Source organism: Perognathus longimembris, chromosome 1, assembly GCF_023159225.1.
Source record: "Perognathus longimembris pacificus isolate PPM17 chromosome 1, ASM2315922v1, whole genome shotgun sequence".
NCBI lineage: Eukaryota > Metazoa > Chordata > Mammalia > Rodentia > Heteromyidae > Perognathus > Perognathus longimembris.
The window spans coordinates 13,464,452-13,481,907 of NC_063161.1; the positions used below are offsets into that span (position 1 = coordinate 13,464,452).

The 17,456-nt window shown below is 43.2% G+C and overlaps 1 protein-coding gene across 2 annotated transcripts in view; it reads left to right on the forward strand.

Moving 5' to 3' along the window:
* The first annotated feature begins 561 nt into the window (after positions 1 to 561).
* LOC125359324 (putative tetratricopeptide repeat protein 41) overlaps positions 562 to 17,456 on the forward strand; it is a 49,213-nt gene continuing 32,318 nt past the window's right edge. The window contains exons 1-4 of one of the 2 annotated variants that reach the window (XM_048357013.1): positions 562 to 679; positions 8,167 to 9,177; positions 12,274 to 12,454; positions 16,762 to 16,976. In XM_048357013.1, coding sequence (XP_048212970.1) covers positions 8,412 to 9,177; positions 12,274 to 12,454; positions 16,762 to 16,976 — 1,162 coding nt within the window. In that variant the 5' untranslated portion in view covers positions 562 to 679; positions 8,167 to 8,411. Of the gene's footprint in view, positions 680 to 7,812; positions 9,178 to 12,273; positions 12,455 to 16,761; positions 16,977 to 17,456 lie in introns of those variants that run through there. The other variant, XM_048357006.1, reaches the window with a different exon arrangement.

The window sequence follows — 17,456 nt, forward strand, 5'->3', positions numbered from 1 at the left end:
GACCGTCCAATGAACGTAAACGCACCGCACGTTCATCCTTTCGAAGAGGTCATGGAGGAACCACTTCCGGGTCCTAGAGCGCGTTTATTCCGTGACCAGGGGAAACGGTAGCCATGGCAACGTGGGTTCTTTTTATTTTTATATGCATATAATTTTTTTCCTGCCTACGTCTAGAGTCACGCTGAGAGCCATTCCATCGCTACGTTCGCGGTACTTGAGGGAAAAGAGGAACACACGGAAAGTCGAAAGTTCTCTGCAGCCCAGAGTGCTTTTGTATGGTGAGCAACTACAGTTCCCGGCATGCAATTCGGCACGCGTCCTGTTGACTATTGGGAATTGTAGTCTTTGACCTCTGGGCCAGTGGCGTAGTTTGGCCCTTTCACGGTCTCCCAATGAGTCTTTTCGGGAACTCCGTGCTGCGTGATTTAGGGTTTGCACTGGGTCTGATTGCGGCGGAGGTCTGTGCTGACTCCAGGGCTCTCCGCTGTGCACGGGTATTCAAAGGCATGCCTGCAAAGCCGCCTCCTCTCCCCCATCCCCACTCCGGGGTCTCCTGTGGTTCTTGGGCTTGGCCTGGGTGACTTTCCGAATCCGGCTTCTTGTGCGTCACTTAGGGCGCCTGGAGCTTCGGCCTCGGGCGCCGCGCGCGTTCTACGGCCGGCACCCCCACGCCTCCCAGGTTTGCGGTGCGGAAAGGGCGGTGGGGGATGCCCACCGCGAGGAAACTCGCGAGCAACTAACTCCCCCACGGACGACCTCGCGGGCGGCCCCAGACCCCCTCCCCACCCCGTGGGCCCATGGAGGGGTTGCGGGGGGTGGGGGAAGGAGGGGCGCCCCAGCGCATCTTTCCGAGCAGACCCTGCAGGCCGCGCGTGGAACAGGATGGCAGCTTTGTAAATTCGCAGTCCTGCCCCGCCCGCCTTCAGAAAACCCGGCACAGGGCTGCTGGTGGCTTTCTTGGGCTCCTGCCTTTGGGAATAGTGGCGTCCTGGCGACCTTTTACCTTAGGTTTTATAATCCCCTCCCCCCACTCCCTCGCTCCCGCCTAGGTCTAATACACTTACATTTACACACACACACACACACACACACACACACACACACACACACAGAGTCGTTGCCTCGTCTAGGGAAATAACTTCAGGTAGTCATCCAAATTCCTGAAGACAAGCTTTTCGGCGACAGTCCTGTCACCATCCTTGACAACTTCCTGTATTTAGGGTTTGCCTATCTTGATTTTTGTGGTTGGCGTTTACATATTGTGGTGTGGTGCCTTATTTACATCTGCCCGATTTATCTACATGTGTTAATCGTGTAACTTAAAAAGCAGGTTTTCTGCTTCTCTACTTACCCTTAGTTTTGTTGTTATTTAGAGTAGTTCCCAGGTGTTAAGGTCAGATATTTCAGGTACATTTTTGTGTGTTTTATCTGTGGTTTCTTGCTTTTTTAGAAAAAGATGAATTTCTTCCCATTTGTGCATTTGACCTTCACCTTGTTTTCTAGTGATGACCAAAATAAGCAACCATTCTTAAATTGCAAAGCCATCGTGTGTGTGTGTGCGTGCCCGCCCACAGTTTCTGGAGCTTGGACTTAGGGCTTGAGCACTGTCCTTTAGCTTTTTCACCCAAAGCTAGTGCTCTACCACTTGAGTCACAGCCTCCCTCTGGCATTTGGTGGTTAATTGGAGATAACAATCTCAAGGATATTCCTGCCAGGGCTGGCTTCCATCTTCAACCCTCAGAATCTCATGCTCTTGAGTAATTAGGATTACAGGAATATGCCATGGTTGCTCAGCTGCAGAAGCCATTTTAACTGGCAGGTGGTGATTAGTTTGTGCTGCACCTGGAGAGAACTGAGACTGACTCAGCCTTCCAAAATAGAGTAATAGAGCGGCTGCTTGTGGGTAGAAGTTTCAGTAGATGGTGGGAAACTACTGAGGTATGACAAACACCAAACAGGCTGGCAGAAGATGGCTGGCTCTTGTAAGATGAGATCTCTGCCTGGGCACTCTGCAGAAAAGTAGGAACTTGCCTAGTCTTTCATTTGTTTTGTTGTTATTGTTTTTTTTTTTTAACCTCTTCTGACTTCTCCCCAGATTCTTTCCTGATTTTAGTTTTATCTCACACGGTATTTCCACAAACACTATTCAAAATGGCCATCTTTGCTGTTTCGCTTCTTTGATCATACCTATTGCCACTAGATAGCACCGTCCCTTCTGTTAAACATAAAAGCAACACCAAGATAGGTAAAGGAATGCAGCTGGAGGCAGTGGATAACTGTTCTCTTAGGCAGCTGTCATCCAGCAGTGGGAGCCCAAGGTAAGAATGCAGGTGGGATCAGGAAGCATTGAGAGGTGGGAAAAGTACCAAGGTTACTTGGTTGGTTCATTCATGCCTTTGCTAACTTAGCCAATGTTGAGGACCTGGTATGTGTCAGGTATCCTGCAGCAGCTGGAATTACAGACATGAGCAGTAAAGATAGGGTCTGTGCATAGAAACCCTGAGAAGTAACAGTGGATTGCATCATAAGTGCAAGTACAGATTTAAACTGAAGTGAGGATTTCAAAGACTTCCTGCAGAGGATTAGCAGAGAACTGTTTTTAGGCTGGTGAGAATTGTCTTGGTCTTGATATTAGTGGTAGTTAAAACGAATCCAGCTACGCTTAACAGGGTGAATTTTAGTGCATAACTTATATCTCAATTTAAGAAAACAGTCACAGTTCTAGACAGAAAGAATGGGGAACCAGACAGATACCCACTGTTGTTTAGTACTGCCCCATACTCTAGGAGTACGGCATGGATTTTTAAAAAGTTGAAGCTCCTTATCCTAAAGTTCTTACTAGTCACATTATTGTGCACTCCAAAAACTTGAGACCTTGATTAAAAAACAACATATCATGCTAATTTATTGACTTTAAGATAAATCTATAAAAGTCACTAGTCTTGCCTTAATCTTATAAAAACATATAGCAATGGAACTTTTAATAATTACGTTCACATTGGGAAAAAATGCAAAACCTGGAAAATAACTAACAATGACATAGTTCCAACATAAACTATGTCAGCAGACATAGATGATAGTTTAGAAAAACTGCCATGTTGAAAGAAATAGGCTTGGGTCAGGCCCCATTTTTTAATGCATTATTTAACAGCTTAACACAACAGCATGTATTAAGAGCATTTGGCTAGGTAGTTCTGGCTCAGGTTCCCATGAACTTGTAGTAATACTGGCCAAGGCAGAAGACATCTGTAGGTTTGACTGGGGCTAGAGGATGTGTTCCCACCATGAATCACTCAGAGCTGTTGGTTGGAGGCCTTAGTTTCTCATTGCGTTGACCACCACAGATAGCCACTTAGTAGGCCTACAGAGGACAACCCAGCAAGAGCAAGGTTCTAAGCTGGTTTCCTTTGGAGTCAGTGATCCAAGCAACACAGGAACAACAGTGAGTTGTAACAAAGCTCCAAACACACACCTTTTCTTCAGTCACACTGCTTGGTGAGACAGGATTACTGTCTGGGTCCAGCAGTCAGAGGTCATTGGAGTCAATTTGGAAGCCAGACACTACACCCTAGTTGCAAAGGAAGTTGGGAAAAGTTTGACACAATCCTTTCAGCTTTTCTCAAAAGAGGCCCAGAATCATAGGTGGGGATTTTTCTGAACATCAGAAGAGGATTCAGGTGCAGCAAAGCCAGAATGAATGATAAATGCCTGCTGTGCATTTGAATATAGGAGCAGAGCAGTTCAGTTTAACAGAAGAGAGATGCCAGAGGAAAGTTTTGATTAAATATGTGACAGAAGCAGTATTTCAATATTGAGAGGAAAGGATAGTTTATTTCATAAATGATGCTAAGGACCTTGACAATCTCAGGCAAAATAAAATCGAATTTCCATCTTACGTTAAGAATAAAATTTCAGGGCTGGGGATATGGCCTAGTGGCAAGAGAGCCTGCCTCGTATACATGAAGCCCTGGGTTCAATTCCCCAGCACCATATATACAGAAAATGGCCAGAAGTGGCGCTGTGATTCAAGTGGCAGAGAGCTAGCCTTGAGCAAAAGAAGCCAGGGATAGTGCTCAGGCCCTGAGTCCAAGGCCCAGGACTGGCCGAAACACAAAAAAACAAAAACAAAACAAAAAGAAAAAAGTTTCTGGGGCTGGGAATGTGGCCTAGTGGCAAGAGTGCTCGCCTAGCATACATGAAGCCCTGGGTTCGATTCCCCAGCACCACATATATAGAAAAAGCCAGAAGTGGCGCTGTGGCTCAAGTGGCAGAGTGCTAGCCTTGAGCAAAAAGAAGCCAGGGACAGTGCTCAGGTCCTGAGTTCAAGCCCCAGTACTGACAAGGGGGAAAAAAAAGAATAAAATTTCAGGGCAAATTAGGCAGCACCTGTCTGTGACTCCAGTTATGAAAAAGACATAGGTAGGGAGATCACAGGCTTGCTACCGGCAAAACACGTGAGACCGTATCTGAAACTTAAAATGAAAAAGAAAGTTGAGGGGCTGGGAATGTGGCTTAGCAGTAGAGTGCTTGCCTAGCATGCATGAAGCCCTGGGTTCAGTTCCTTAGCATGATATAAACAGAAAAAGCCAAAAGTGGCGCTGTGGCTCAAGTGGTAGAGTGCTAGCCTTGAGCAAAAAGAAGCCAAGGACAGTGCTCAGGCCCTGAGTTGAAGCCCTAGGACTGGCAAAAAAAAAGTTGAGGTTGGAGGTGTGGCTCAGTTGGTAGAGCACTTGGCAATGAGTGAAAGCATCAGATAAATGAGTTACTGTCCCCGACTCAGACCTAAAAATACGTTGGAGGTATGATTCAACTGGTAGAGCACCAGCTAGCCTAGCAAGTATGAAGCCCTGAGTTTCAAATCCTGGCACCACCAAAAAAAAAAAAAAAATTCACCTTAGAAGAAAATAAAAGCCTGAGAGTGTAGAAGGGGGATGGGCGATGCCATCTTATCAAGCCTGAGCATTCAGAAAAATCTAATGGAAACCTAAGATGTTTACCAGGCCTCTTCCTTGGACTTGGTAGGCTCTGAAGTCCAATTTTTATCTGTCTAGCAGTAGCGGTATGAGATATTGAGCTTTGTTTAGCTTATCAGCCCTTTCTAAAATACTGGTTTCTGTGCAGCTTAAGAATCAGCAAATCGCCTACCACCCGTGGCTCACAATTGTAATCCTCGTTCTTAGGAGGCTGAGATCTGAGAAATGAGGTTCAAAGCCAGCCCAGGCAGGAAAGCCCATGAAACTTATTTCCAAGTAACTACAAAGAAGCTGAGGGACTCAAGTGGTAGAGCACTAACCTTGAGCATTGAAGAAGCTCAGGGACAGTGCCCAGGCCCTGAGTTCAAGCCCCAAGACTGGCACACACACAAAAAGAATTAGGAAATAGTTGGGCTGGAGGTATGGTTCAAGGGGTAGCATGTTAGTCTTGCAAGCAAAGCCTGAGTTCAAAGGGTAGAAAAGAAGAAGGAAGAGGGGGCGGGGAGGAGGAGGAGGAGGAGGAGGAGGAGGAGGAGGAGGAGGAGGAGGAGGAGGAGGAGGAGGAGGAGGAGGAGACTATGCACATCAATGTGAACAAAACAAATTAAGTTGTAGAGACACGTATATGTGAAGGAGGAGGAGAAGGAGAAGGCGGTGGCACACAGAAATCACAGTTAAGCTAAGATATTAAATAACTGGAATTTATTTTCTCATCTTAACCTTTATGTGGTTTTCTAATAAGCAGTTTGCATGATAGCCAGTGTTTGTACACCATAGAACCTGATTTGGGGCCATGAAGCTATAAATATATTTTCAAATATTGTATATAGTCACAGCTATAGAGTATATTCTCTTTTTGACCAGTTTTAACTACAGTTTCTCCTTTCTTGTCCCAACTCATGCCACATTGGCTTGAGAAATGACTGTGCATTGCCTGTAGGAATACAACATGTTATAAAGGATAAAACATTGAATCTTGTAAAATCTCTTGAGTGCTGTGAATCTCTCTCTCTCTCTCTCTGTGTCTGTGTGTGTCACTGTGTGTGAGAGTCCTAGGGCTTAAACTCAGGACCTGGTTGCTGTCCCACAGCTTTTTTGCTCAAGGTTAGTGCTCTACCACTTGAGCACCAGTTCCACTTACAGATTTTTGGTGGTTAATTGGAGGTAATAGTCTCACTAACTTTCCTGCTTGAGCTGGCTTTGAACAGTGATCCTTAGAGCTCAGCCTACGGAGTAGCTAGGATTACAGGTGTGAGCCACCAGTGCCCTGAGAGTGCTGTGGATCTTACATGACATAAAGTAAACTCACCCAAGTCTTGTATTTTATATTTCATATTCTAGTAATTAAAAACAAACATCTCCCTAGAGTCTGCTATAGAAGAGCCAATCAATTAAACAGCACATGACTTTGGATCTTAGCAGAACACAAATGAAACTGAATTTCCAAAATGGATTTGCTAATTAAAAGATTGAAGGAGGGGCTGGGGATATAGCCTAGTGGCAAGAGTGCCTGCCTCGGATACACGAGGCCCTAGGTTCGATTCCCCAGCACCACATATACAGAAAATGGCCAGAAGTGGCGCTGTGGCTCAAGTGGCAGAGTGCTAGCCTTGAGCGGGAAGAAGCCAGGGACAGTGCTCAGGCCCTGAGTCCAAGGCCCAGGACTGGCCAAAAAAAAAAAAAAAAAAAAAAGATTGAAGGAATGCCTGACGAAAGGCCATGGAACTTTTGAACAGTTCGTAGACGCTCTTGTGTCTTTGGTTACATAGCAATAGCCCGGGGTTGCTTTATCACAGAGTACCAAGTCAAACATTTGCAGCAGAGGTAATATTAGCATTAACAAATAAAAGGATGGCAAACACTGAGTGCGGAGTCTTCTAAAATTTAAATAAAATGAAAACTGTTAAGAAAGCTGGCCTAGAACTTACTATGTAGCTCAAGCTACCTTGAACTTATCAGTATCTTCCTACCTCAGCCTACCAAGTACTGGGATTACAGGTGTGCACCATCATTCCCAGTAGGAATGATATTTACATGGGTCTGGTCACCTGTTTTGTGGACTTTTATGCTTGGACTGGCCTTTGAACTGCATTTCTCATAAGTCTTGGCCTCTTGTTTCTTCATCTGTGAAGTAGGGCAGTATTCAGTCCAAAAGGGTTAATGCTTTTTTTGATGTTGGTACTAGGGCTTGACCTCAAAGCCTCAGGCTTTCACTTGCTTTTTCTGCTCAAGTCTGATGTTCTACGACTTGAGCCACATCTTAACTTCTGTCTTTTTGCTGGTTAATTGGGGGATAATAGTCTCATAAATGGACTTTTGTCCCCAGGCTGGCTTCAAACCATGATCCTCAGATCTCAGCCACTTGAACAGCTAGGATTATAGGCTCGAGCCACCAGTATCTGGCCAAATGTGTTAATACTTTTTTTTTAAAGTACTGTATTATTTTCTAAAGTATTGTATATTATTGTTGTCAGGAGATATTAATGAAATGGTTTCCTACAATTGAGAACAATAAACATAACTTAAGAACAACATTGGGTATGGGAATAAATTGCCAAGGAAAAAAACCCTCATCAACTAGGTAGTTTTCATAGTTTTGGTGTTCTGTTGTTTTTTTTTTTAATAGCTCTTGCAAGCATAGCTCTGTAATTGTTGGAGGTTGTGTACTTTTCCACTAGCTCAGTGGAATTTTAGCACTTGTAGGTAAATGGAATGTCGAATGAGCCTGCACATTGTGCACAATTTAAATTTTTTTAAAAAGTCACTGTAATCCATCAGGTGCTTGGACCCTGACTTCCTTTTAACTTCTAGCTGCCTTCTTGGTCTTAGATGATCTAATTACTTGGATTTGTTTTTCCTGTGCTGACCTCAACTTTATAGCTGCTGTCATTCTTCCATCCGGTCACAATTTTGAATCTTGCTTGGCTTATTCTCCTAAATACACAGATCCTTTCCTACATCTGCCTTCATATATCACAGATCAGCCTGCCTAACTGCTATATTTACATGGGAGTAGAAGTAGCCATTGGCCACAGGACGTGGGATGGTGGACTCGGGGATGGGAGAAGAAGGGAAGACTGTCTAGTACCCAGTGATTTTGTGGTTCTTAGTTCCTCAGCAAAGGCTTTGGGGGAAACACAGGACACATGGACAGCACATAATCCTAAAATGAACATGTTTTTCCTTTTTTCAGTTTTGACTTAAAACTAGATTGCTCTTCAACTGTGATCTGAAGTGGCTGGCATCTCTAATGCCTGAATGACAATGTAAGAAATATAATTTTGGGAGAATATTTCTGTCCATGCACAGCAAATAATTAGCAGGAAAACTTAGAAGCAGCGGAGGTTGGTGGCTGCTCCACTAGGAGGGAACTGGTTCTGTTGGAAGCGTGGTATCGTCTCTGCACCAAGGGAAACGAACCAGAAAGTAACTGAGAACATGGAGAGAGATGACACCCGATTGATTTTAAAGCATCGGAAACCCATTTGTCCATATATCTGCTCAACAATGAATGATTTTCAAGAAGAGAGAGATTTTTTGGCAACCAATGTCTTCCCTCAGCTCAATGAACTCTGCAATTCCCGGGGCACCTACTTCAAAGCTGTGGACCTTCGGTGGTCAGCGGTGAAGTCCCTGAAGCCTTTCCCAGACAACCTGTTCAGACAGTATTCATGTCTCCACTCCCAGCATCTGAAGCTCTGTCTTGACTATGTCAACAGCTGCTTCCCCTTTTTCATTTGCCTGCTGGGGCAGACATATGGAGAATTCCTCCCTGATTATACACCTTTCCTGTTCTCCAAAGCAACGGACTTGGCAAGTTTATCCAGAGAAGAACAGAATCTCTATGTAGCTGCAAAAAATGGTTATCCCTGGGTTCTGGAGACTCCCAACTGCAGTCTGATAGAATTTGAAATCATCCAAGCAGCTTTCCGGAAGCAATCTCAGTTTCAGTATTTTTACTTCCGCACTGGGACCAGGATACTGAAGTCTTTCGAAGAGGAGGAGGAGGAGCCACTGGTCTCAGGTTCTTTGGTGGATGAAGAGGAAAAATTGAAGATTGGAAAGCTGAAGGCCAAGATCATTAGCAAAGGGCTCCATGTTAGATTTTACAAAGAGCTCCATGAGCTGGGTGAGCTGGTCTTGAAGGACTGGTTGGTTGTGATAGAAACACTGTATCCGTTCAGTGTGATAACTGAAAATACAGGTTAGTAAACACAGTAAGAGCAAGTGAGAGAGTGAAAGTTAACCCCATTATCAATATCAAGTTAATGGTTAATGTGTCTTCCTAGGAGAGGAATTTTAAGATAATTTAAAAAATTCCTTAAATATTTAAGATGAGCTGGGTACCAACCAGTAGCTGACACCTGTAATCCTAGCTACTCAGCAAGTTGAGCTCTGATGATTGTAGTTCAAAGTCAGCCTGGGCAGGAAAATTCACGAGACTCTTGCCTGCAATTACTCACAGCTGTGGCTCAAGTGATAAATTAATAGCCCTAATGGAAAAAAGAGAGATAGCACCCAGGTCCTGAGTTCAAGCTTCTAGACTGGCACCAAGAGAAAAAAATTAAAGTGATTACCAAATGCCTGTAACATGTACTTCATCATTTTGAATCTTTTCAAAACCAAGAATAAGAGCTTAGGAGTCATGGGAGGTGATTTAGGAAGTTAAGAAGCTCAGAGGAGGTCCAGAATAGCTGGGCACTTAGGCTCTCTTGGTTTAGTCACTGGGGCCAAGTGGATATGCCCTGATGTTCATGGGCTGCCTGTACAGCCACAGGCGGACTGCATGAATGGTGAGTGGTGATGAGTAGCGCCCACATGATCATCCATTGCTGGTACTAGGGTTACTGAATCTAGGCTAGAGACAATGCACGTTGTAGCCAAATCTAGTCTAGCCTTAAGAGTTTTAGAATCTGATTCCATATAACCCAGGATCCTAGATTTTTCACTTCCAAGCTGTGTGGATTTTGTGGATTTGAGAAAGTTATTTAATATTGATAAGCTTTAGTGTATTCTATAAGATGGGCTAATAGTAATTCCCTTCAGAGTAATAACACATGCAAATCACCTAAAATCAGTGCTTGGCACATAGTGGTCACTCAGATGATAACTACTGTAAAAAGGTAACAAATGGGTTCTAGAAGGGTGTATACATTTGGCTAAAGTCTGAAATACTTGATATTAACATTCTTTTACAAATCATGATCTTTATCATATTTATTAATACTCATCAATTTGTATAAGAATCAGGCCTTTCTGTGTATCTGGGTTAAGGTTAACTTCACCACAGTGTTCTTTTTAGTCTTTGATTTTCAGTATTAACAGATTAGCTTGTTTTAGACTTTTTTTTTTGGTGGCACTGAGAATTGAACCAGAGCCTCACATACACTAAGCAAGTACTGTACTCTGGAGTTGTACTCTTAATCTCTTTATCTCTGTCTGCCTCTCTTTGTCATCCTCTCTGTTTCTGTCTCTGTCTCATCTGTCTCTCTATGCATCTATTTTATTTTTGTGGTGCTGGGGTTATAACCCAGGGCCTTGAACACATACTAGGTGAACGAATACTCTATCATCGAGCAATATCCCCAAGCTCCTTATACTTCCTTCTTAATAGATATTTATGGGATAAATGTCTTAAGCCGAAGATACAGAATGGGTGGATTATCAGGAACACTTTGGAAGGAAGAGTAACTTCTTTCTCTTGTGGATCTTTCATACCCTTTAATGACCCAGTTTACAGCTAGAGTAGTGATGGGCCATTTGGGAAATCAGTAGTCATGGAAGGTAATATAAAGTTATCCATTTACACTCTCTGTGTGTGTTAAGACAGATTCTTATCATATAGGACAGGCTAACCTAGAACTTATAAGCTTCTTGCCTCTCTTCCCAAGTGCTGAGATTATAGGTATGGGCCACCACGCCTCATATCAGTTTATACTCTTTTATAGTTGTTTTTATTTTTCCCCAGAGCTGAGGACCAAACTCGGGGCCAGGCAGGCGCCCTTCCACTGAGCTAAATGCCCAGCCCCTATACTCTTAACTCTTAGATGTATTTATTTATAGTGTCAAAGCTGGGCCTTGTGACACACAGCTGTAATCATAGCTACTTGGGAGGCAGAGATTGGAAGGATTAATGTTTGAGTGTAACCTAGGAAAAAAGTTTGACACCACTGCAGCCAACAGACTGAACATGGTGGTATACATCTATAATCCTAGCAGTTCAGAAGGCATAGGTAGAAGGATTGCAATCCAAAGCTGGCTAGGGCAAAAATGTGACTATCTGAAAAATACCTAACACAAAAAGGATTGGGAATGTGGTTGATGGTGGTAGAGTAATAATCTAGTGCTGGATTCAAATCTAATCCTCAGATCTCAGCTGATATAATTGAAAGGTCCTTAAATTAAAATGCTAGCACCACCAAAAGAGAAAAAGAAACATTTCTGATGTCCTTGGAGATGCCCACCTTTAAAGAGTAAAGGTTAATAAGGCTAACTCCAGAGACCTGTTGAACTATAAGGTCATTTCCAAATTTTCTGGAAGATATTAAAGTTGAGGATATGAAGTTGACCTTGACTAAACTGTGATTTTCTGGTCTATTTTGGCCCTAACTTAAACCATTGGATAGCTAGCTAATTACAGAGCTACAAGGTGTGTCTGTTGAAAACCCACCAGACGAACCTCTCTTACATTTCTTTCCCTACATGTCGATGATAGCCTTCACCTTCCTCATAAAAACAAAACAAAACAAACAAAAACCTGGTGAGCAAGTGTCTCCAGAAACAGGAGAACTTTTGGCAGTTCAACTTTAATTAGGCAACAAGTTTGGAAATGCAACACATTGGAACTTGAAGGTGCCTTAGAGACCATCCAATTAATTGTCTGACCCTCTCCCTTAGTTTACCAGAATGTAAGGAACTTGCTGCTCAGTGATAGAGCTGCAGTCCCCGTAAGTCATCTTATCCTAAAACTCCATTCCACTCCCCAACCTCTGCTATGGATAGGTGCGTGGGCACACGCCAAATTAGATAACATTAGATACAAAGTTAACAGTTTGGAAAAGTAACATGTTTTGCCATTGTCATTTGGGAGGTCTTGAAATGACTTGGAATTCCAAGTAGATTCCTTGTCCAAATAGCACAATAAAAGAAAATTTTCTTGTCACGGAGAATGAACTGTTAAATATGGGCTACCAGAGGAGGAAGGCAGACTCCTTTCTGGGCATTTATAATAGCTAGATGCAATTGGAAAATGTGGAACTACAAATGTAAGATCTTAAAACTTATCTTTTTGACTATAAAGACTACAAGCACAGCTTTGAACGTTTCTATCATGACGAGTTTATTGAGAAGTGCAAGCAAGTGTTTGTTATTTCTAAGGAAGCAAACAGAATCTTTAACATATTGGAAAAATTTGCCTTAAAGGATATGGAACTTGAGCCTAACTCTTCAGCATCAGCTTCCAACCTAGACTCTGTTCTGAGGTAAGATATCAAGAAATTCCAAGCCTTTGTGTGTGTGTGTGCACGTGTGTGCGCCCATGAGTGTGTGCGTGTGTGTGTGCGCATGTGCATGTATGCATGCCTGCATGTGCTTGCACACACCTGTTTGTGCTGATACTGGGCCTTGAAGTCACAACTTTGTGGTCTTACTTGGCTGGCACTCTACCACTTAAGCCACACCCCTACTTGTTACTTTTGCTGGTTAGTTGGAGATAAGAGTGTCTCCGATTTGTCTACCCAGCCTGGTCTTAAATCTTAATCTGTAGATCTCAGCCTTTTGAATAGCTAAGATTTACAGACATGAGCCTGCTTGATTTGCTAAGCTTTTTTATGGAGTTCAAGCAAAACAGCCTGAGTTTGGTAAATGTGATCTTCCAAATTTAGAATGGCTACCTTTACTTGCTCCATTTTCTGCCCATCCCTTCCTCTCAGAAAGAGCCTATAAACCCCACCCCTCAGTAGAATTTCATTACTAGCAGTCACTCAGCCTTTTTTTTGCAAAGCTTTTCCAGTATATCACATATTCTCTTCCCTGTCTTCAAGATTCTGTGACCCCGGAATGGGGGGCCTGGGACCTCCCTTTTCTTCTTTCATACATCGGCATTAGTGTAAGTAATTCCTGAGAATGATGCAATGACTGTGAAATTAGATTAGAAAATAGAAACAATGCATTTGCCTTCTTTATGTTGCTTACAGAGATCTTCCATATATACCATCTGCTCGTTATTAATGACATTCAGACATTTGGTCAACATTTATTAAAGTGACGTGGGTCATATCACTAGTTATGTTTGTGTGTTAGGAATCAAGCTATCATGCTTAATATATGTACTATTTTACTGGTTTAATCCGGGTCCTTTACAATGAACCCCCCCATGGCTGCTTCCCACTGAGGCATTGTGATACCCCGTCCAGCACCCACACGTGTCGAGATGCTGAGGCCACAGTAAGAGCACCAGAATTGTCTATGAGGTCTCTTCCAGTCAAGAGACTCTTAGAATAGCTTAATTTCTCTGTCTGCATCCCCAGGCTCATAGTACCGATCTGCCTGTAGGAGCTTTGTGGTTTGGATGAAGCACACCAGCTTGGATGGGAAGGGCTGACCTGGCCATCACTGTCCTTGGCTCTGCACACACTGCGGTCTGCTCAGACATACCAGCATACAAGTGGTTCTGAGCATCCATGCCAAAAGGAAGGCAGTTTGACTGGTTAATGTAACATGACACATAGTTGGTATTCATAGTTGGTTTTTTTTTTTTTTTTCAGTCTGGGCCTTGGATTCAGGGCCTGAGCACTGTCCCTGGCTTCTTTTTGCTCAAGGCTAGCACTCTGCCACTTGAGCCACAGCACCACTTCTGGCCGTTTTCTATATATGTGGTGCTGAGGAATCAAACCTAGGGCTTCATGTATATGAGACAAGCACTTTTGCCACTAGGCCATATTCCCAGCCCCATAGTTGATGTTCTTAAGATGACAAGGGAAACACGGGTCACATGTTAAACATGTTGGGCTTGAACAAATAGAAATAGAATTGAGTTGGTAGGGGAGGAGGAAGGTGAATGAGATGGGCAATGACAATGAGTCTAGAGTTTCTAGAGTGCTGAAAGTGTTCTGGAGTGGTAGTGGTAGTGTTTGGCTAGCTTTGTGAATATAATGCACATGACTGAATTGTATATTTTGAAAATGAATTTTTGGCACATGGATTATTTCTCAGCTTATAATTTTAAGAATTTGAAAGTGAATAAATTTAATGAAATTTATTGCAATTGAACAACTCCAGTTGTTGGACCCAGTAAAACACAGATTCATTGTATGAAACATTAGATTCATTGTATGAAAACATTCAGGGCTTTGTCATTTGGAGAAAAATGCTTTGCCATTTGGAGACACTGTTCTGTCTTAGATGTACCTGAATAATGTGTCAAGGTCAACAGAAATAGCTGGTTCTAGCTGGATGCTGGTGGCTCATGCCTGTAATCCTAGCTACTCAGGAGGCTGAGGTCTGAGGATCTTGAAGCCAAGCTGAGCAGGAAAGTCTATGAGACTTTTGTCTCCAATTAACTACTGGAAAACTGGAAGTGGCACTGTTGCTTAAAGTTCTAGCTTTGAGCAAAAGAGCTCAAGGACATTGCTCATGCCTTGAGTTTAAGCCCTATGACCAACAGGTTAAAAAAAAATAGCAGGGTCTCTTATAGTTCCAGAACATGGTCTTCATAACTAACCATATCAACCTCTGACCAATGGCATTGTCCCCGCATTTGAAAAGGAGCCACAGATCACTTTGCAGTATTTTCAGGTTTTGCTTGTTCTTGGTCCTCCTTATATTGATGCATTGTATTTGCATTTTTTAATTCATTGGCTTACCTGTTCAGTGCTGAGCAGGAGTTACCATGACAAATGACACCCCCTGCCTCCCTGGAGCTCTTGTGGACACAGGCATTAACACACATGTAGATTATGTAGCATGCTAAGTGTCCTCGTGCTGTGGAGCAGAGAGAAACACTAGAAGGAAAGAGGTTGGCTTGGCGGGTTGAGAAGGCCTTAGTGACAAGGTGATGTGTGGGTAATTGGAAGCAGGGCAGAGAGCAAGCTATGCATATGTGGACTGGAGGAACATTCCAGCAGAGGCCAGGCATCTCAAATGCCCAGTAGAGAGTGGTAGGGAGTGAGACTGGAGAGGTACTACATGGGTCTTTCTGGCCTCACAGGTCACTGAAAAGACCTGGGCTTTTATTCTTTTGGAGCAGCGCAGTCACTGACCTACAGTATTTTCGCAAGCTCATGCTGACTGCTTGGTGAAGGTTAGAACAGACAACAAGGGTTCAAGTAGGACCCCAAGTCAAATCTTAACATTTCAGTGTGTTGGTGGAAATAATTTATGGAATAATTTTTATCAGTGGCAATGGAATTCTGATGACCTGACTTTAGTTTCTCTCTCTGTCTCTCTGTCTTTGTCTCTGTCTCTGTCTCCCTCTCTTTCTTTTTATATGCTGGTCCTGGGGCTTGAACTCAGGACCTGGGTACTGTCCCTGAGCCTCTTTGTACTCAAGGCTAGCGTTCTACCACTTGAGTAACAGCGCCAGTTCTGTCTTTTTCTGAGTACTTTATTGGAGATAAGAGTCTCATGGACTTTCTTACCCAGGCTGGCTTCGAACCAGAATCACAATCCCCAGATCTCAGCTTCTGGAGTAGCTATGATTACTGGTGTGAGCCACCAGTGCTCAGAGTCCCTGAGCTTTTTGCTTAAGGCTGGTGTTCTACTCGAGCCACCACTCCAATTGTGTCTTAATGGTGGTTAATTGGAGGTGAGTCTCATAGACTTTTCTGACCTGGCAGGCTTTGGATCATGATTCTCAGACCTGAGACCTGAGTTACTAGGATTACATGTGTGAGCCACTAGTGCCTGGCTACTGTTTCCATTTTGAGAATTTTTCAAACTGATGATCTTACAGGTTGAATCTGTAGTCAGGTTCATACATTTTGTTCCATTCTTTCATGCACTTATTCAACCATTTATGGCCAGCGGCTCTGCTACTGTGTAACTACCCAATAGTAAATAGGAGAAGCCTGGAAACTTCCCTCCTCAGGGTACCCACGTCAGTGAAAATTCTCTAGACATATTTATTGAGTCATAATTGCATAGGGCCCAGGCTAGGGTCTCCATGCTCCCGTATTCATGGGTCCAAGATGCCTCTGCCTATGTAGAAACTTTTCACCAAAAATGCAACAAGACAAGTTATATTTTGCTTTTTCTGTGTATAGCTACCGTGTTATTCACTGCTACCAGCTAACACCCTGGTAGAGGCTCAATCTACTTCTTAGTTGAGTCACCAACAGTGACAGTGGTTTAATTAGATTTCTCACTTGTAGTCATCAAGATTGATGGGAATTCTTGGTACACAGATGGTTCCGCTTCAGGTCTCCTTTCACTGTGCTGTATGAGAGACTAGCCTGGTGCTATGTGTACGGCAATGTTTCCTTTAGCAGGTTTCGGGCCTCTGACATGCTCTAGGTTTACATTGGATAACCATAGGATCAGTATAGCTGAATTATTTTCCAAAGCTACTGTCTGTGTCTCTACTTTCTAATTTTATACAAAACAAAGCTAAAGCAAGCAGGTGAATGATCCCTGAAACCAACTAAAGCCAAAGTTGAGACTAGAACTTCCTATCTCTGAGAGGAAAAATGTATGTAAGGAAAAATTTGCCCTCCCTCCTTTCTTCTTCCTCTTCCCTCTTTCCCTTCCTTGGTAAATATTCTTGACTATATTTTACCCCTTTATTTTCCAGAATAAATTCTTTTCCAGCTTACAAGTCCATTCTGCTCTTGTCTGGAGAACGTGGCTGTGGGAAGTCCACTCTGATTGCCAGCTGGGTGGATTCTTTCAAAAACAAATGTCCGAATATCTTGATGATCCCATATTTCGTGGGGAGCACCTCAGAAAGCAGTGACATCATGTCTGTGATCCATTACTTCATCACAGAACTGCAGCACAAAAACTATGGTAATGGAGCTAGACTTCATGTTCACTCAGAAAGTGCTTGGCCAATTAGCACTGAGTGCTTTTCTCCTTGGTGGCTAGTGTTCATTAACATCAGCCTTATGCTGTCTTGTCCATATGTCCACCCCTTCTTCACTCAACCACATTTTCTCTCCCTTTCTCCCTCTCTTTCCTCTTTCTTCTCTCCCCTTTTCCCTCCCTCCATCCTTCCATCCTTCCCTGCCTCTTCCTTCTCTCTTTTCCCTACCTTCCTCCTTCCCTTTTTCCTTCTTCATTTCTCTTTTCCCTCCCTTCTTCCCCACACATCAAGTGCCTTTATGTATTTCTACATTATTCTAGCAGTGAGAATTTGGCAAAAACATGTCATGGAGTTTTCCTGCTGTTAGAGTGATTCAGATAAGTTGCCTAAATGGCTAAATAAAAGCCATGGCTATGCACTTTGGGAAGGAGGGGAAAGTGAAGGAAGGGGTGACATTGTCAAAA